The sequence below is a fragment of the Pyrus communis genome, chromosome 5 (assembly GCF_963583255.1).
Source record: "Pyrus communis chromosome 5, drPyrComm1.1, whole genome shotgun sequence".
Taxonomy (NCBI): Eukaryota; Viridiplantae; Streptophyta; class Magnoliopsida; order Rosales; family Rosaceae; genus Pyrus; species Pyrus communis.
In genome coordinates this window covers 21,133,989-21,155,634 of record NC_084807.1, presented here as the reverse complement: position 1 = coordinate 21,155,634, position 21,646 = coordinate 21,133,989, and the positions used below count along the sequence as shown (strand labels likewise).

Sequence of the window (21,646 nt, the reverse complement as noted above, 5' to 3'; positions counted from 1 at the left end):
GATGTTGAGAGTTATGAAATTATGATGGTATGATAGTACATATTTTATCTACTCATCATGCAGGCTTAAACCGGTGTCTTTAGTACTCGTTCGGACCAGGATCAGCTTTACATGTATGTGCAACACTTTGTTCACATTAGATCCATTGTACGTGCTAACCTATACTAATTGCTTTTGTATTTAGGGGTCGTATGTGATGCCCTTGTTGCCAATTTTATGTGTTTATAGTACTCAAGCGTAGATTATTACACTCAGCCCGTTCATGTAGCTACTTTCTTTAAGATATTTGCGATTTACTCGTATCTTAAGCATAATGGCTTTTATACTATTTTGCTTTGGTTTTCATATTACAACAAGAGGTTACTATGTTACGAAAAGCAAAAGTTTTGGTAAATCCTTATTTTGGTCCATTCATAGTACCTTTTTCACCCTTCCAAGACTTAGTAGCTGGATACTATGGCAAGCGAGGAATCACTAGCGGTTTTGGCATCCGCTATAATTAATGTAGGAAATTTATTCCTGTTAATTGTATAATATCCATCCTACTTAGGATGAAGATATTCTTACCTATAATGCACTTTTATCCATAATCTAATACTGCATGCATTTGTAATAAGAGTTCACCCACACTGCACTCTCTTGCTCTTAGTTTAACTTACTTCTAGACTTTGGTTTTAATTTACTCGTACTTTTTATACATAAATTACATAATATGATTTCGTCATCTTTTAAGTGTCGGCCAATATGTCTTGATTTTGATATCTTTTTGGATATTTGATTCGGAGTGTGTCGCAATTGATCAATCATTACACCTCCTTCGGGTCGGCCGTGAAACTATCTGGTATTACCAATAGATTAATGATCAAGTGTTAAACTTCAAGAGTAACTTGTTTCTTTTATTCTATTGCATTTCACTATATAAGTTTTGTTTTGAAGTGCCACTTAATTAGTATCACGGTCTAATAGTATTTCTCTGCACTTGTAAGTAAGAGGTTTTACATTTAATTCTTGCCAAAAGTGAATTTGAATCACTTTATTGTTAGTTCATTGTAAGCTAAATATACTATATTTCCTTTAGAGTATATAATATTGTTTGTTAAAAAAAAAAGTTTTGTTTGAAGTTTTCTTGATAAATGCATGTGACCAATTGGAAGACATGTCAATTGTGAGCCATGACTCTCTTTCTCTCTCTCTCTCTCTCTCTCTATATATATATGTATATATATCTGGCACACAGATTCAACTAAGACAACTTTCCGGGTACGTAAGTTGGTATATATACGTGGAGAATGAGACCCTGAACATGACACATCATTCAACTTAACAGCCGACAGGAGATTTGCCAATTTGGCTCCACTACGCAGTATGCACCCATAGAGGGGAGAAATTTTTAGTTGTAATGAGAATACGGATGGTACATTACGTGTTTTTATACAAGTGGTGAAAAATTTTAATTTTAAAATTATTATCTTTTTAACACACATAATTCATCATTTATATAAGGATACGTGATGTACCATCTTGTGTGACGGTCACATTGAAAAATTCCGAGAGAGAGAGAGAGAGAGAGAGAGAGAGAGAGAGAGAGAGAGAGAGAGAGAGAGAGAGAGAGAGAGAGAGTTTCTGGATTCTACGTTTAGAGAAGTTGGAATGTCAAATATGACAGTTCATGGACAAAATTTGAAAATATTATAAAAGCATTATCTTTTTATCCATTGGTGGCAGCCTGTCAGCTTTTGGATATATATTTTTGCTTTGTTACAATGTCACCAATGAAAGAACATTGCCTGTTGCAGATGTTGCATCTTTTTGCCTAACCTTTTCCCTTGTTGCATGTATGTGTTTATGTTCTGAGTTTTTTTTTCATTTTTTAAGAAAAAGAGATAGTAGCGTTTTATTCAATAACTTAAGAAAGTATACAATCATGATGGAGGATGTTTCGGAGTACATCTAGTGGCTCCTCAAACCAATAGTTAAAGAACATCCAAAACTAAGGTCAACTTGGCCAGTGTATGTGTTACAGAATGGGTAGAACGGCAGACATGACAAACTCTAGATTCATTAAAGTCCCGTACACGGGTTTTAATGTCATCAATTAGCAACTCATTGGAAGTCGAACCACTGTGCAAGCAGCCCATGGCTCAAGATTGTGCAAGCTGCCTATGGCTTGAACAACCAATAAAGCATCAGACTCCCAAGATTGTGCAAGCTGCCTATGGCTTGAACAACCAATAAAGCATCAGACTCCAAGATGATACACTGCCAGTTTTTCTGGGCAGCCAGCTCGAGACCTTCAAGAGCAGCTAGGACCTCCACCGTGTGGTTAGTCACGTAAGGTATCTTGCAAATGAAACCTCCAACATAGTTACCGGCACCATTGCGAAATACCACATCGGACTCCCCCTGAGTTTGTAGACGAACAAAAGGAACCATCCACATTAATCTTCATCCAATGAACTGGAGGAGGAGACCAATGGGAAGGAGACTGTTGAAGTCGATGCAAAGGAGCAGGCTGAGCACTAAGGTAGTGAGAGAGATAGAGACCAGCTAATTGACTCACCAAGGCCGGACTTGCAGATTTGTCTTCCCAAAGAAGGGAATTTCGAGCACGCCAGATTGCATTAATAAGGACCATTCTGGAACGCGACTCTAGGGTATTCTGTGTGAACATTTGCCCGACGAAATTTTAGTTTGTCAACTTAAGGTATTTTACCCGACGATGTGTTTCGTCATGCCAAGTATGTTAAGTGTTGGGCAAACTTGGCGCGTGTTGAATTTACCGTCAATTCTCGTTATGTTACATAAGAATTAGCATTTCAGTTGGAAAACACTATATGTTGTCTTTTGTTCATGATATTGCTAATGTGAACTTTTTGACATCTCATTTGAAAATACTTTAATATTTTATATACGATTAGGCTATGGACCCCATGAGAAGATTTATTTTTGGGTTTCCAGATTTGCTTTTGAGTGAATTACATTTGTGAACTATACCAAAAGAAAAATAAAAAAATAAAAATAAAAGTACCCCTTTCAAAATTAATCACATTTTGTTGATTGAAACCCGAAAATCCAAAACCTCACATTATGTTCATAAGTTGTGAAGTATATATGACTTAATTTAGTTCTTTTTAGGGCGGCATTATAACGTTGCGTTGTCAATAAAGCCTAGCACTGTCACTTTTCGAGGCGTGACAGCATTAATTAGACCATACTCCAAATTTATTTCATTAAACTTTGTACAGTTACAAATGAATATTTAATTCATTGTTACTTATCTTTGATTTGATATCAATTTTTAATAAATGACCATTCCTGTAACTGTTCGATTTCAAATTTAAATTTTAAATTTAAGAATGAGTGATCATGCATTATTTAGTCTTCCGACTAGGATAATAAATTTGCAAATGAGTAACTAATATCTATAAGCAAACTTTTTTTGTCAAACAAAATTCTAAAAAAATAAGGATTATAACCCTTTGTATATGATTACACCCCAATAAAACAAGTTAATAAATCATGGATAAATATATATGTGAAACAACAATTAATTAAATGTTTTAAAAATACATCCTAATAAATAAGAGAATTACAAAATAAAAAATTTAAAGAAAAAAGGAGTGAACCACCAGCAGAAAGCAACCCACCCACGTCTATCTTCTATTCTCATTTTGTGATCAAACTTCCTCCTTGTTCATGATCCCACGTTCTACAAAATTTCATTCCAGCTAGAGGAAAACGGAATCACAAAACCAAAAGAAGAAGAGTAATCGAAACAAGTGGAGAAGAAAACACCATGGAAGACTAGAGGAGCACACTAGTTTTTTTGGTGGCGCTTATTTATGCTTGGGGATCTTATTTATTCTCTTTTGAATTTTAACTTCTTTTGTTGTAATTATAAAATCATAGTAAAACATAATTATTTTCCACATAGTGTGTGGCCATTTTGCTAGTTCGATTTGGAGTCAGAACCTAAACGAGGAGTGTTAATAGTATTACGCACTTGAACCTCTCGATTCTTGGCAAAAAAAAAAACTAACCATCTTTCTTTAGCCCAACCAAAAATATATGACCCTAATTTCTAACCCCAACCTCATTTTTCATCACCATGTTTTGCTCCAAACCACCTAAACCATAGGTGCATCTTTCTTTCCTAAGCATGCGCAACTTCCCACCCCTTATATAAACCAATCCCACATCCAAGTTCTTATTCGCAGACTGAATATTTCACCAAGTCGACCAATTCCCTCACAAATCATACCAAAAACCCAATAAAAACCCAGTTTTAAAAGACCAAAATGGCCAATACTAAAACCAATAAAATTCCTGCCATTGTTATCTGTTTGCTAGTTGTTATGGTGTGCAGCTACAGCATGAAGGGAAGTGAAGCGCTCTCAGACTGTGCAAAGCCATGCATGCCAGTGTGCCTGAAAGAGGAAGGCGCAAACATTCCCATCTGCGAGATTGCATGTGAGAATTACTGCAAACAGGTCTCTGGGAATGGTGGTTGGATCTGGAATAATAAGCACAACCTATGATTGATATTGTACCTTTCAACTGCAAGTACAATATACATACGTACGTACTTGCAGTTTTTAGATTCATTTACGTACTTTTAATTTTTAAGTTGGTCAATAATGTGACTACGTACATGGAATTATTTTTTGATTACCAAGAAATATAGGGTAGCTGAATATTCCGTGGTAGTTGTAATTAGCTAGAGATGCAGATCATGGATATGATCGTATTAAGTTCTAGGGTTTCTGGGATGTACATATTAACATAAATGCATCCTTTCATGTAATGAGATGTTATTAATCTTATTTCTCCGCAAATCATAGTTTTTCACTGTACAAAAATAATGTTAACGTTTTTATTGAGTTATTTTTGTATATCAGTAAAACTATGATCTGCAGGAAATAGAAAGAACTCTAAAGAAAGAAACAAACAACTTTCCTTTCTAAAAAATTGGACACATTAGCATTTAATAACATTTTTTTCTTCCACTATATTGAATTGTGATTATTTTAAATGTGAGAGATTTCATTAGTCGGAATTTTAATTGGAGAGATTTAATCTGTCACTATATATTGAATTGTGATTATTTTACATAATTATTATTGGCAATATAAAAATCTCATTCTGCACTTCTGATAATTGTATTTTCCTTTTTAAGTATAAAAAATTTTGGATTGCAAAATAAAAAATTTAGAGTGACAAGCATACAAGAATAGCATATATAAAAATTAATAAATTAAAATATAAAGTTATATTATGTGGTTTCACTAACAATTACAACAAAATTTTTGTGATAAAAGCCCGTGACTTGATGCAATTTAATAACAATTTTGTACAATTAGGAGTAATCCGCTGATTAATCTCTCTAAAATCTTGAGATCGAGCCATTTCGCAAATGGTGAATGACTTGAATTCTATGAAAACAAAAGAGAGAACAAAGTTGGTGCAAATGAATCCTTATCATTTTATTTATACTTTTTTGGGCATGATTGGACCCAACGATTGCATAATCTTGGTCCCTCACTTTCCAAATAAAGCTATATAAGTAGTACGTAGTGAAACACGTCGACTTGATATTTGAAGAAAGTACTGTCCTTGTTTATTTTTCTACATATTCCATGCATGATCTTGACGTACTTCTGTTCTGAGATAACCTTGCTGCAGATTATCATTAACGAGTCAGTTAGGATTCTCGTTGGATCCTCTTTGTAAGGATTTCAAATATCCTTAACATTTGTTTATTGTACATCGTGCGATTAGAAATTATTGTAAATTTTTTTATTTAAAATTAAATATAAATAGTAGCTGATGAAAAATGACCATACAATGTACAATGAACGAATGTGATTGGAACATCCGGCGAGGATCCTCTCTCATCGTTAACTAATTTAAGCTCCTTTGGCCCTGCCCATGCTGCCTTCCGTTAATAATCAATTGCACAACTCACGCATGCATTTTTATCTTTCACACACTATTTCAATTTCTAACTATCCAATTGAATGAATAAAAGAATATCAAAATATATAATTAAACAAGAGGTGTGTATAAAGTAAAAATAAGTTTATGGATAGTATCATTCTTACAGAAATAAGGAAGTGTAGTTGGATATGTCACCTCTCCTCCTTCATTTGGATTAGACAAAAGACTAGATAATTTATTTACTCTCTGATTGGAACTGGATTTAATCATATGGAAAATGTTGAAACAATGCTATATCAATGCCATGTAATTTGATCAAGCTAAAAATTTGGTAACTTGTTTTTATCGACGACGTGGATCATAGAAGTTTTAACTCATAACTCTTTTAACTTTTCTCTATAAACTCTAGCTCTCTCCACAATTCATAATTTCTTTTGATTATCTTCATCTCATTTTAATTTCTTATTATAAATTTTTTTAAATGTGGTGGTCACTGCTGCAAGTATTATATAAACGACAACAAAAATATGGTTTTATCTCATTAAATGGGATTAGTTATATGAATTCTAAAATGTCACTACGCTCGGTTCTGCGTCTAATTTTCTATTAGCTCTAAGTACTCCAAGTCTTTCTTAAGGTCTTTTTCTAAATCTTCCTATGTGTTTCTCTACCCTTTTTCCTTGACCATCTATCTCATAATCGCATTTTCTAACCAGAACATATGTAGGTCTTTGGTTTCACATATCCAAACCACCTTAATCGATTCCCTCTCATCTTATCTTCAATTGGGCCAACTCCTACTTTACGTCGGATATCCTCGTTCTTAATCATATCATTTCTCGTGTGCCCACACATCCTGCAAAGCATTCTCATCTCTGCTACACTCTTTTTTTGCACGTGTTGATACTTGACCGCCTAACATTTGTGCCATGAAACATCGCTGGCCTTATTGCCATCCTATAATATTTTTCCTGGAGGCACTTGTTATTTGCATGTGTTGAATATGTTCCGTTAACTCATCAATTACCAATTCAAAAAAGGTAAGGACTTAAAGTTGAGGCTTGGAGTAACCCTATATATGATTATGGGAAAGCCTTCAGTTTGTCCTTCATGAGTTCTTATTACAATCTTTGCTTCATCATACATATTCTCTATTGCTTGGATATATACTACTCATACTCCTTTCTTCACTAGAATCCAAAAAAAAAAAATTTCTCTTGGGAACCTATCATTCGCTTTTTCCAAATCTATAAAAATCATGTGCAAATACTTTGCATATCTCTATATCGTTCCATTGATCTTTGTAAAAGATAGATTGCCTCCATATAGTCGATCATGACATAAACCTGAATTGACTATTTGAGATCCCTATCCCTTGCCTTAGTCTATGCTCAACCCAAAGCTTTTTTGTATGACTCATAATAAAATACCCTATGATTCATGCAATTTTGTGTGACGTTCTTATTCTCGTAGATAGGCAATAAAGTTTTTTTTAATTATATTAACCCTATAAAAGTGTGATTACTCTATAAACTTTATGAGCTTAATAAATTGATATCATCCTCATTTTTCCAGCCTAATGTTTGGCTTTAGGACGGCTTCGTGCTAAAATGGCGCCTATGTGCAAGTCGCACCTAAACTAACCGCAACGCGACCCCATCCCAATCCGAGTCGTACGGCCAGAAAATAACAGTGACTCTTCGTGCGCTGTGTCCTAGCCGCGCAATTTAGCCGTCCCGCCTCTCCCAGACTCAGCTTCAAGAATGTTGCTCAAAACCTAGACAAGCACCACCCCCCCCCCCCCTCCCTCCTCCCTCTCTCTCCTTCCTCTCCTCCCTCTCTCTCTCCTCTCTCTCTCTCCTCTACTTTCTCTCTGTATTTGCAGTTGCAGTTGGCTGTTGCTTCTGAAGGCTAATCGTATGCGTATCAACCAGTCTCGTTGAATTTACAGGTTCTGAATTTCTACGATTCTGTCAAAATTTTGCACAAATCTTTGCACTTATAGGGTTTTGGTTATTGGGTTGGTATTGGAACTTCAAAGAACAATGCTTTTGTGATTGAAAACCAATGTGCCATTAGCTTGTATAGTAGGATATGCTGCGGATGTGAATCTTGGTTATAAATGGGTGATGTTGAAATACCCAGTTGGCTCGAAGGGTTGCCATTGGCACCCGTCTTCCGGCCGACGCATACTGAATTCGCAGACCCGATTGCTTACATATCGAAAATCGAGAAGGAAGCTAGTGGATTTGGTATTTGCAAGATTATCCCACCATTGCCAAAACCCTCAAAAAGATATGTTTTTAGCAACTTGAATAAGTCACTTTTGAAGTGTCCAGAATTGGGTAGTGATGTAAATTCTTTAGAGGGTTGTTCTCCGATGAGAACGGGTTCTGGGGATGGTGGTAATGATGGGGAGGCTAGGGCAGTCTTTACCACAAGACACCAAGAATTGGGTCAGAGTGTGAAAAAGGTGAAAGGGGCAGCAGTTCAGAATCCGCCTTCGGGTGTTGATAAGCAAGTGTGGCAAAGTGGAGAAATTTATACTTTGGAGCAGTTTGAAACCAAGTCTAGGGCTTTTGCAAGGAGCATGCTAGGTTCAATTAGGGAGGTTACCCCATTGGGTATAGAGGAAATGTTTTGGAAGGCAGCTTCTGAGAAGCCAATATATATTGAGTATGCAAATGATGTGCCCGGGTCTGCTTTTGAAGAGCCTGTGGGACAATTCCGCTCTTCTCACAGGCGGAGGCGGAAGAGGAACTCCTACCAGAGAAGAAATGAAAACTCTGATAGCAAGAAAGGTGAAATGATCAGTATCAGCGAAAGAAACTCCCATAATGAGGAAGTTAAGAATGCTACTCGTAGGAATGTTTCGGATACATGTTTAGAGGCATCCAAATTATCTACTGCTCCAGAAATATTATCAGCAGATGAAACTCCCCAATCATCTAGGCAAAAAAATCCAAATTCATGTTGTGATATGGAAGGTACTGCTGGTTGGAAGCTTTCAAACAGTCCTTGGAACTTACAAGTGATTGCACGTTCACCTGGTTCACTTACTCGTTTCATGCCCGATGATATCCCGGGTGTTACTTCTCCTATGGTTTACATTGGCATGTTGTTCAGTTGGTTTGCTTGGCACGTTGAAGATCATGAGCTTCACAGTATGAATTTTCTTCACACTGGATCTTCAAAGACTTGGTATTCTGTTCCAGGCGATTATGCATTTGATTTTGAGGAACTTATTCGCACCGAGGCGTTTGGTAGTAATCTTGACCGCCTAGGTATGTGAATTCTTATATGGTTGTTCATTCATTGTTTACTAAAAGCCTCTGAGCTTCTGAGCATTTGTTTATTGTTATTACTTCCATAGCCTTTTTGTAACTCAGGTCCAGTTTCTCTTATTACCAGCTGCTCTCTCACTATTGGGCAATAAAACAACTTTAATTTCACCTGAGGCTGTTGTTGCAGCAGGGATTCCTTGTTGCAGGTGGGTCTTTCTTTTGCCCCTTCTTGTTACTTCTACTGTTTATTTATAATGTTAACTCGGTTGAGGATTTATTATTTATACTGAATGTTCAGATTTGATCTGTGGATCTGAGTCTCTGTGGGGTTGGGTCTTTTTGATGTTCTAATTTTGTTCATTCTGGTTTCTTCTTTAGGTTAATACAGAACTCTGGTGAATTTGTTGTGACTTTTCCAAGGGCTTACCATGTAGGATTCAGCCACGGTAATTACTGTACATTGTTTATTACTTATCGGTATCGTAGTGGTGGATATGATAGTGTTTACATTTTGGCCTGAACCCTGTTTTTACTTTGTAAATGCTTACAACTTGGCATTTGTTGCAGAAAGAAATTTCATGTGCATTGGACACTAAACATAGGGTATAGAAGTTCTACAAAGAATAGGGCATATCTATCAAACCTACAAGAAAAGGGGGGTAAGTACCTAAAGGATTCAATTCCTTTGTGATAGAAGTAGCCCTTTGAGCCCGAACTTGATTTGAATAGCCATAGATGAAACAGAAATGACAAAAGGCTTCAAATAATTTATCCTCTGGTAATGTCTATTAACTTAGATTTATTGACCATAAGAGCTGATCCAGAGCCATAAGCACGTATCACTTTTACATTATAGTGAGAGTATACAGTACCTCCTCCAACTAATCTGGAAAACTTTATCCCACTTTTCTGTTGAGCTATTAGTTCAAACGTACCGAAGACAAAGTTGGAAGTTTAAGTGAGGAAGTACCTTGGATTGTTATGTCATCAGGAAGAGTGGAGGTTAGGTGCCTTGGATAAATGGACTATAGAAAGAGGTTAAATATTCCCCCGTAATGCTCTTCTTGCATTATCAGAGAATTTGGCCTTGGAAATGGCTAAACGGAATAAAGGAATCCTAGTAGCTAAACCCCAGATTGATGGAAATAACTAACGCTTTAGTTGCGTTGGTATCCTCCCAGTTTCATGTAGGCTGTAGCATATTCCTTTCGTCCTGATTTATAGATGATATACACAGGAGGTGGTCAAGGCTTAACTCTGCACAAAAACTACACCATGTTTTTATTTTCCAATTTTTGTGTTAACGTTATTCCTTTCATCGGGCTTTTTTTTGGTATTTCTCATGATTGCTAATGTGAAGGTCTTCAGTCCACATGAGTTTGATAAGGACTTGTGCCTTAGTACCTTTTCTTCCTAATTCTTTTGTGATAAAATCAAAGTCATGGACCTCTTCCATTAAAACAAATTTCTATTGCAGATATTTAAACTCAATTTCTGATAATTGCAAATTTGCAATAAAATTTTTTGTATTCAATTGTTTCAATCATAGCTTATATGGTACTAATGGCATGGTTCTTTCTGCATGCACATGATGTTTCCCATTTTCGTCTGCAAGTCCATTTTCATAAATTTTCTTGTGTTATTTGAAACAAATTTTTATTGCCTCTTCAGCATTGTTGCTCATCTTGAGTCTTTGATGGATTACTATAGGTTTTAACTGTGGGGAAGCTGCTAACTTTGGAACACCACAATGGCTTAAAGTAGCTAAAGAAGCTGCAGTACGTAGAGCTGCTATGAATTACCTTCCTATGCTCTCCCATCAACAGCTGCTATACCTCTTGACCATGTCTTTTGTTTCGAGGTCAGCTAAACATCTTATTCAAACTACATTGAGCACAAGATAGTCTCAGTATGTCATATGCTGCTTTTGGAACTTGTTCTTTGATGATGGATAATAGTGATTGTGATAAAGTTGTTCCCTTGTATTTACTCTTCTATGCCTCAATTAGATAGAACTGCATTGTGTCTTTGCTTGTCTTGATAAAGTTGTCAACTAGGCCAGCCAGTTGCAGTTGTTGCTTATGTTTGTTTTTGCGGTTTTGTTATTATTACAGGGTGCCAAGGTCCCTACTACCAGGTGTGCGAAGTTCGCGTAGGAGAGATCGGCAAAAGGAAGAAAAGGAGTTTTCAGTGAAGAAGGCTTTTATTGAAGATATAGTAAAGGAAAACAATGTGTTGTCTGTCCTTCTTGGAAAAGAATCAAGTTACCACGCAGTATTATGGAACCATGATTTACTTCCATATACAAGTAAAGATTCCGTAACACCCGGTGGTGGTGCTGCTGTTGATATGAATCCAAAGGAAGATGCTACCCATATTCAGTGTGGAAATTACGATAATGATCAGAAAGTGCTGATTGACGAGATGAGTTTGTATATGGAAAATATGAATGATTTGTATTTGGGAAGTGATGATTTATCACGGGACTTTCAAGTCGACTCAGGCACATTGGCATGTGTGGCTTGTGGTATACTTGGGTTTCCATTTATGTCTGTCGTGCAACCATCTGAGAAAGCATCAATGAAACTGCAAACTGAGAATTTTACTGCTCAAGGTTCCCCTGGCATTTCAGGACTTGAAAATTCTCATTTGTTTCCAGACTGTCATGCATCTGTCATGGGATTTGTTACAGGTATAGGAATTTCAATCCACATATTTTCATTGCTCATGTGTTTGGTTTTCACAATTAACTTCCTAGTTTTAGTTTTAGTGATTGAGAGAAAAGAAAATTCAAAGTGGATATAGCTTAACAGTTTAAAGTATCGGAGCCCTCAAAAATAGCTATTTGCCTATATAATGGTGTTCAGGTCTTTTGGGAGTCTAGTGATGTTCTGTCCGTCAGCTGTATAGGTTTTGACATTGGGGTACTAAGAACTGCCTCAAATTCTTCACACTTCCAGTTGTGAAGCTTCTGTGATTAATTTGTGGGATCTTCCTGTGCACAATGTTTACGGCCTGCTGCTTCTGTTTCTGATTTTGGACCTTGAATCAGCTAATTGTCAACTTTATTAGTCGTTCTCTGTATTGTATAGTATCATGTAAATGGGGTTCATAGCTTCTTAATGTTCTAAAGTTTTTCAATTGTGGAGTAGTAGTAGGAACTGGGGAGTTATACATTGTTTCCAGGTGTTTTTCATGAAAGCAAATTTTCAAATCTATTATTTTCTTTGCTCTGCAGAAGAGGACCTCGTTTCTGTTCCCAACTTTTTGCCACCTGCGAAAGATCCCCTAATTCCTTCTGCAGACAATCTAAAAAAGGGTTGGAATACTGTTAATAAGTTTCTGAGACCAAGGAGTTTCTGCCTTGAGCATGCTGTGGAAATTGTGGACCTGTTGCAGTGCAAAGGTGGAGCGAACATGCTTGTAATTTGCCATTCTGGTAAGATTGGTTAGAAGAATAGTATTGAATAGTATTTGATACTCTCTTAATTTGCAAAGTTGTTTTTACTTCTTGTTAGTTGATGCTTTACTATTTGAATTTCTGCAGACTATCAGAAAATAAAGGCCCCGGCTGCAGCAATTGCAGAGGAGATTGGTTGCTCTTTCAATTATAATGAGGTTTCATTGGATAATGCATCACAGGAAGATCTGAATTTGATAGAGCTTGCTGTTGATGATGAACGTGATGAATGTGGAGAAGACTGGACCTCGAAGTTGGGTATCAACCTACACTACTGTGTCAAGGTCAGAAAGAATTCGTCCTTGAAGCAAGTCCGGCATGCATTGACATTGGGTGGTTTGTTCTCCAAACAAAGTCCCAGCTCAGATTTTCTGGCCGTCAAATGGCAATCAAGAAGATCTCGCTCTAAAAAGCTTAATCAACCAGTGGATTATAAACCATGTGAGAACATTGAGGAAAAGGATGAAGTGGTGTGTGGAAGGTCAGATGGGACCTCTTTCAAGAGGGAAGAAAAAATAATTCAATATTCAAGAAGGAAGTTGAAGCTTAAAGCAGGGAGTTCTACAGGAGCGGGTAGGGTCTGTGGGCACCCTGCTACAGGTGTTGGTGGTAAAGATAGTAGAATGGCATCAGAAAGCAACATTTGCAACAATGGGAATTCCACGAGCAGTTGTGCAAGATTTGATTCCTCTGCGTCAAGCGGAATGTCTGAAATGTATCCTGTTGTCGAGATGTCTGAAGCAACCAGGGATATCAGTTTGTACTCTACTCCTTCACAAGTTGCAGATACACTTACCACTGCTACGTTAATAGCTGGTAGTGTTGAGGCACAGGTTGATAATCACAGTTTTGAAGAAAGAAACATGAACAGTGAAGGTTGTAAGTTTGCATCAAGGAATATTTCTGATGTGCAAGATGAGATGAGGATACTTGAAGAAGCCAGTCAAGGAAAGTCTGCTACTCCACCTGTCATTGCAGCTGATGAAACGGTTCCAATGCAAATAGAGGAGCAGCAAATGGAAAAAATCAGCAATACCAGTGAATATTGTAATCTAGTATCGGAAGGGCAGTCCCAAGTTATGGCTGGCGTATCTGTTCTTGCTGAGACAACAAACTTATGTGCTGCCAACTCATTTGTTACAAGTTCTGAGCCACAGATGGTGAATACAGTCCTGGAGAAATCTTGCATAAGCAATGAAGTTTGTGATTCCATGACTTCGGATGATGAAGTGCAGCAAGAAATCGAAACTACCAACAGAAGTAAAGACAAGGCGCCAGTTCCATGTAGTTCCCATAATGCTGAAGACTCGAATGATGATGTATCTTTAGTATTCGAACTGGCAGAAGAAATTAAGACTGCGAAAGGAGAAAATGAGGAACCCAGTTTAAGTCCTCGAAGACAACTAATTGAGCCCTCTCCTGCTTCGGTGGAAGGAACTTCTGGAGCTCCAAGAGAGCTCTGTGCTGCAGCGGATTTTTGCCCTGGTCCAATTTCTCGCAGTGAAGAATTTCTAACTGCAGATAGGAGTGGGGGGGGACATGTCTTGACTTCAGTGACACAAATGGAAATAATTCAACCTTGTATCTCAGTGGAAGAATCTTCTGAAGTGCCAAGGGGAGGCTCTTCTGTGGAAGGCACAGATGATGGTGCGACTTCAGACACTGTAGTGCAGCAAGAAGTCCAGACTACAAATGAAGCTATAGAGGCACCCATACTTAGTCTCATCATAGAAACAGAAATGCAGCCCACACCTCGCTTGGTTGAAGAATTTGAGGTTCCCAGAGTGACCTGTGAAACAATAAACATCAGTGGTTCTATCGCCTTGGATGAAGGGTGGAAAAATCGTACTACAAATGGTAGTGAGGAACTCATTCCTAGTCGAGATACTTCAAAATGCCAACCATCTCCTTCAATCCAAACATATTCTAGAGCTAAAAGAAAGCCTCGTGCTGCTCCAGACTTACGCAATGGTGGTAAGGTTTGCTTATCTCTACATGATAAAGAAATGGAAAACATCGGGTCCTCAAATGTGGTTGCACCAAGTCCTGAAATGGGAAGAAAAAGAAAGAGAGAACTGGAGCAAATAATAGATGATAACCTCGAATTCAATAGATTTATTAGAGGGCCGTGTGAGGGGTTGAGACCAAGGGCTGGGAAAGATGCAACGAGTACAAGTGGGGTGGACAACATCCAAGAAGAGGTGGAGGAGAAACCGGTGACAAAGAAGGTGAAGAAACCTTCAGATGTTCCTGTTCCTCCCAAGAAAGAACACGCAAGGAAGTCTCACAGGTGCGACATAGAAAGCTGCCGGATGAGGTTTGCAACAAAGGCGGAGCTAATGTTGCACAAGCGTAACCGCTGCCCACATGAAGGGTGTGGCAAGAGGTTCAGTTCCCACAAGTACGCAGTGAGTCACAGCCGTGTGCATGACGATGATAGGCCCCTCAAGTGCCCGTGGAAAGGCTGCTCCATGTCGTTCAAGTGGGCTTGGGCCCGCACTGAGCACATACGTGTGCACACCGGAGAGCGGCCATACCAGTGCAAGGTTGAGGGATGTGGCCTCTTCTTCAGGTTTGTATCAGATTATAGCCGTCACCGCCGGAAAACAGGGCATTATGTGAGCTAACCTGCCAGGAAATTTGGTGAGGTTGGCTTTTGTAACATATGTGGGCATAAGCAGAAGGGGCTTATGGGGTCAAAGAGGACTTCAGGATCTCATGTAACAATTTTCTTGTTTTCTTGGTTAAAATCTCGTGTAATCTTTGGATGTTGTGGTTAGGTGTAGGTGAGGAACGAACTAACTTTTCTGTAGATTGCAGTTCACCAAATTATTTGAATGCACTCAAATAGTTTTAGGTCATTATTTTTTATGACTCTTATTTCATTTTTCTACAAAAGGCTCTCGATGTGCAAAAGTATACGCGGACGCTCCTATTGCCTCAATGGACAAGAATTCTCAAGTTACGGGGATTCCCTCCTCACGAGATGATTCATCACGTGAGACTGATCATTCAGGCAAGAGAAACTCGCGCATATATAAGTTTCTCTCGCATGAATGAGCAAAGCACTGTTTTGCTCAAATTTGAAATTCACAAGGTATTTACTAGTAGATATGCCAACAAGATTTCTATTGATTGCAATGAAAGAATCAGCTTACAAATTACTTCAACCTTTTGGTTACAAAATCCTACCTACACAACGAAAAACGCCCCAAAATTGCACATCTAAATTCTCAACACAACAAAAGAATACAAGGTAAAATAACTCGAGATGAATTTACAGCAGAGTTTATTCTGGGTGCAAAAATTTTACCCTTCTCTGTACGGATAAATATGGAGAGAAGATATAGAACAAAATGCCAATGACCTTAGAGGCACACCGATGAGAATCCTCGTGTTTCATACTTGCACGGTAGAAATAAACGAATTCCTATGCCAAAAATAATGCTTCCAAATAATCATCAGTATACGCTAAGCACGGCCAGTGATCAGTTCGAATTCGTACTAACGTTGAAACATCAGATACTTCCATTTGGAAGAGAAGATGATACCTTGGTGGAAGAAATATCAAAATAAGAAAGCTACCCATGTTTGTTTTGCGGGTATTGACAGGACTGTCCCTTTCCTCTGCATCATCACCGTATGTAAGATGAAGTGGGCCTCTATGAAAATTGGTCTCGGAGCTAGTAATATCAAGGGACGAATCTGAGGCCTCATCCTTCCAGATTACGTCCCTAATGATTCCTCCTTCCTTTACAGTAGTAACAAGTGGTTCACCAATCACACTTACAACGAAGGGTGCCAAATAGCGCTCAGTAGCTTGAATCAAGGATGATGCAGGGACTTCAAGTAGCTTGACCGACCGAGTACCACTGATAGCAGTGACCCCTTTGCCTCCTTTCAACTGAAATGTCTCCCGTGCAGTGTTTGAAGTGCCACATGCCTCCCAAAGAGCACTGAACAAATCTAAGTAATAACCAGGTATGGAATCATTCTGGATGTCAGATGGTACAATAGCCTTGAGAAACATATCTTCTATGCCAACAGTGATTGTGTGAAGCTGTCCCCTGATTATCTGACCATTTTCAGCACTTGTTTCAATTGAAACATCAATTAGACCAGGCGTGGGTTCCCGTGGTTCCAATTCAATAGTTACATGAGCTCTATAACGTTCCTCTTCTCCACAAGCATTTTCTACAGGAACAATAGCTAATGAGACTGTCTGATCAGGTATATTAGTTTTTCTGGTAGGCTCACCTAGAAGAAAAGGTATATGATATGATGGAATGGACCCGTATGCTGCAGAGGACGAAAATTTTAGCACTGTTGCATATATAGCGGGAAGGGCATCTAATTCATTCGAACCACCAGCATGGCAATCAACTCCCCATATTCGATTGAAAGGCTCAGATTCAAACCTCAAACTACATGATAGTCTAACCTTAATTCCTGGCATATGTCTGAAGTCAGGAATGCATGAGAAATGCGTCCTCAGTATTCTTAACATCTCCGAAATCTTTGAATCCGTCACACGCAATGGCTCCGGTGGTCGATCAATTCTTCGATCTTCAGGGATAATTTGGACATTACTATTGTCATCAATTGCTTGAGCTTCTGGTGCAATCTGGACATCACTACTGTCATCAATATCACTATCCTCTACTATGGGTTCAATGTCCCTGACGCCTCCTAAGTAACCAGGATCACTACTTCCAATACCCAAAGATGATAAAGACAAGGACCAAGACTGTTTGACTAGTAGGGGGATTATGCGCTCAAGGTGGACATACGAAGAGACGGTCTTCGACTTCTTGAGACTATGAGAAAAGCGAGGAGTCTGGACATTGAAATTGGCATGTGAAGATGGTGAAATACTGAGTTGCTCCCCAAGATTCAGCAGGTCCCTGATCTTCTTTCCCGGCACGCAGATAAGAAGCCGAAGGTAGATCCTGCAGAAAGACCATAATGAACCAACATGTCATCAGCTACTCGTGGCTATTGCCAAGCTTACTAAATTGTATATAGTTCCCATACAAAAAGAAAGGGTACGATTCTCAAGGAAAAAGTCAAGAAGAGAAAAAGAAGGTTTATTAATCATACCTTGCATTGTCACGAACCTCCAAATCAGGAAAGTAAAGGCAAGTAAATGCCAAAAGGCGAGACATTCTAAGGAACAATCGAGAGCTCTTGTGATGCATCAACAAGGTTCGACAGATGCCAAGAACTCTGCTTCCCTGCGACCATGATCTTAGTCCTGTATATGGGCCATGTTTACCAACAAGGAAGGCCATGAACTTGGTGAGAAGCTCTAGCAATCCACGAGGAGGAATTGTATCACTTTCAGCAATTCTATCAAATATTGGAAAAAAAGAAACCAAACTGTAATCCAATTTCACTTTTGGAAGCAAATGCTCATCAAATGCCTGAAGCAGGCGCTCTCCTAACCAACGGTGCTTTTGACAACCCAACAAGCGATCAGTCAAAACAACTACCACAGGAACCAATCTCCGACACTCCAACATCAGGTCCACCAGCATCCCCTGGACATAGAAATTTAAAGACATTAAAAATGGCACAGACACAAGGATGAAAACGCCTTCCCACTTCCCTCTGAACTAAATACCAGTGATGCAATTGCATAATTAAGATTAAAAAGTAATAGTACCAAACAAGCAAACAATCAAAATCATCTTACACAAATAATTTTTCCTTGACCATAAAAAGCTTAACAAATGCTCGTGATCAGATTCTTGGGAAATTAAGCGACTTTAACATCCTTGCTGGTGCCAAACGGACACTAATAGTAATGATTTACCTTTTTCTCTGGCACATTGCTGTTACATTAAATGTATGTCTATTGATCTTTACTGATCACTTCATAGCATTCTAACATCTAATTGCGACCAAGACATGCATTCCACATCATGCAACCACTTAACAAGTCACAAGCAATAGTTAAGGGAAAGCTTACAACTACTTTTTATTTAACATCAAGCATAGCGAACACTTCCAAGGCGATATTGGATTTAGAGAAAAAAGAAAAACTCAATTACAGGAACATCATCCTTCATACTTTAAAAGGGGAAAAGACCATACAAAAAGTCCATCACGCTAAATCTATGAAAAACCAATATTTTTAGGAGAAACAATGTCGCTACAACTAATGTCAATATATTAGACATAAATACTATTAGTTTTAGAAGCATCAACAGTTTTCCCAAATTTTAGACACCAACTATTGAGGTAGATGACCTCAAAATTTCTTAGTTGCTAGATATAACTATTACATCAATGCATACACTATCATATCAGCAGATAACAATTATTTGGTTCTTGTAGTATTCCTAATAAATAATATATGTTCAACAAGAACTGAGACGAATCCAAACACATCAGCTAATCCGTAATCCGAGTAAAACAGCGCAAAAGTATCCTTCTAAAATTCTGATAATTCAATTCAAACTCAAAGCTAAGGGGAGGACTAATTGTTGTCCAAACCTAAAATATCCTCAACCATGAACAGAAAATTTCATATCAAATGCTTATAACTGTAGTAGGACACATAGATGGAGACTGAGGAAGAGAGAAAACTACCTGTATATTCCTGAAAATGGTGGAGTCCATGAGACTTCTAGTGGTGGAAGGATCATTGTCTGAATGAGACGAAGCTCCAATCAAGAACCTGTGCAAAGTTCGAAATGCCACCGAGGTTTCAGTACTTCCCGGAGGCAACCATTTGAATGCTGATACACAAACAAGTCCATCTTCAAACAACTTCACCACCAACTTATCATTCACCTCACCATCCTCGCCCGAAACACTCTTCTCTGGTTTCAAGATATCAACACAAACAGAGCAAAAGGCAAGAAGGTCAAGCTTCAAGGCTTTCAAAGCAAGGGGATCGAACACACTCGGATAGAATCTCGAACCCATATCAACAATGGTCTTCACGTTCTTTACTTCCCTTCTCAATACTAACTGACCAAAACCAAGCAACCAATGCACCGCCAGCAATCGAAAAACCAAGTGGTGCTGCGATTCTTTGGATAGCAGCACAAGCCTCCATGCAATGTCACCTTCCTGCCCATCAAACGCGTCCCAGAACCTAGGAAACATGTTCAAAACAACATGGCAGAGCATAGGATCAGACGAATAAACCATCCCAAAAAATTGGACCTTGAGCATCGAAGCTTGGAGCTCCAATGCCGCCGCCATTGGCATTACCAGAGCCAAGAACTCAACCATCGCACACGGCGTCAACACTTGCGGCCACTCTAGCAGAAAAGCCATTGCCCTCCTCAGCTCCTTGTAATTCAACCCACCCGAACCCTCCTTACCTGACCCGTTCTGCGGGGAACTGAACGGCACCAAAGGTGCCGTCGTATTGAGAATCGAAACGCTGAGATTTTCGACGACGATGTTGTGAACGACGGTGGTGAACAACAGAATGTAGCTCTGAGCAGCGTGAGTCCTCTCGTTCTGGCACAAGCTCCAGAGATGTCCGCCGATTTCAGAAAGCAAGGAGGGCCGAGCTTTCTCCATCTCGCGCAGGCACTCGCACGCCAGGGCACGCGCCTGACGGTCGACGCCATGATTGGGACGATTGATCACCGTTAATAGCAGCTCCACCAGCGATTCGACGGTGGAGATCGAAACGACGTCGTCGTCGAGAGAGACAACGACTGAGGTGACGGAAAGCATCATCTGCTCCTTGAGAGCGAACGTGATGTGGACCCCATCGGGCGGTGTCTGGATCAGGGCGCGTAGGGTTTCGATGAGGCGGTGGAGAACTTTGCGTCCGGAAACGGCGTCGTTAGCGATGGCAGTGGAGAATAGCGGGTCGGAGAACTCCTCGAGGAAGGTGATGACGTGGAGTTTAAGGGGGAAGTCGCGCTTGGCGATGGAGGAGAGGGCTTGGTCGAGGAGGGAGAGGAGTATCGGCTGAGCGGAGGTCCATCTGTCCTGGCGTGCGCCGCCGTGCTGGAAGTCGTCGATTAACGACTCCCAATCTTGGGGAGAGAGTTGCCTCAATGGCGGAGGTGACGGAGATGGTGCTTCTGGTGGCTTATCGGTCATGCTTCTGCTGCTGCCCTACCTGGCCGAGCTGCCGAGCTTTACATCAGACTGAGAGTCCGGGAGTGGGACTGTGATTCCGGTAAATGTGAGAGGGAAATTTGGAAATTTTTCGGTCGGAGATTGGAAGGGCGAGTGCGCCACCGGTTAGAGCAGAGGTGGCTGGGGAGGGGCGTGAGTGAGAGTGTGGCTTCCCACTCGTATAATTTTTTAATTTTAGGAATTGTAGGGTTTTAATCAATTGGGGAATAATTAGAAATTGTTTCCCATAAATTTGGGACCAAAAAAAATGCTTACATTGCATAAATTACTGCTCCAACTAGTAGTGAATTTTCTTTCTCATTTTATATTAGTGAAGAGGGTTTTGAGTGTTCATCTATTCATTTCGAGTTTGAAATTTTATCACTTGTAAATTATTATAAAAGGAAATTGTAGCAATGATTTATCAACTTTAATCAAATTGGAGCAATGATACCTCAACTAAAAATTCATTACCATTGGTCCCTCAACTCATAAAAATGTGTAGCTATGATTCTTTTTGTCAACTTCGTCAGAATTTTGTCAAAATAAGTTATGTTGGAAGTATCATTGCTACAATTGGAATCCCTCAACTCATCAAAAGGTGTAGCTATGGTCATTTTCGTAAATTTCGTCAGAATTTCGTCAAAATAAGTTATGTTGGAATGACCATTGCTACAATTGGGTTAAAGTTGAGTGACAATTTCTCCAGTTGGATTAAAGTTGAGGGACTAATGGTAATGAATTTTTAGTTTATGGACTATAGCTACACGTTTTGATGAGTTGATGGATCAATGGTAATGGATTTTAAGTTGAGGGATCAATGGTAATGGATTTTAAGTTGAGGGATCATTGCTCCAATTGAGTTAAAGTT

General features: G+C 39.0%; 2 protein-coding genes across 2 annotated transcripts; one reads left to right on the top strand and one right to left on the bottom strand.

Annotated features, from left to right (window-relative positions):
• Positions 1-7,757: 7,757 nt before the first annotated feature.
• LOC137735074 (lysine-specific demethylase ELF6-like) lies at positions 7,758-15,542 on the top strand. The gene is made up of 7 exons (XM_068474445.1): positions 7,758-9,221; positions 9,349-9,427; positions 9,600-9,667; positions 10,932-11,082; positions 11,336-11,913; positions 12,460-12,660; positions 12,769-15,542. Exons 1-7 carry the CDS (start codon positions 8,060-8,062, stop codon positions 15,306-15,308), a joined length of 4,779 nt encoding a protein of 1,592 aa, XP_068330546.1. The 5' UTR covers positions 7,758-8,059; the 3' UTR covers positions 15,309-15,542.
• A 236-nt stretch (positions 15,543-15,778) lies between these two features.
• Positions 15,779-21,022, bottom strand: LOC137734602 (uncharacterized). Its single transcript, XM_068473841.1, has 3 exons — positions 19,276-21,022; positions 17,782-18,221; positions 15,779-17,630 (listed from the first exon to the last, which is right to left on the bottom strand). The coding sequence occupies exons 1-3, from the start codon at positions 20,755-20,757 to the stop codon at positions 16,112-16,114; spliced, it is 3,441 nt and encodes a 1,146-aa protein (XP_068329942.1). The 5' UTR covers positions 20,758-21,022; the 3' UTR covers positions 15,779-16,111.
• Between the last annotated feature and the right edge of the window lie 624 nt (positions 21,023-21,646).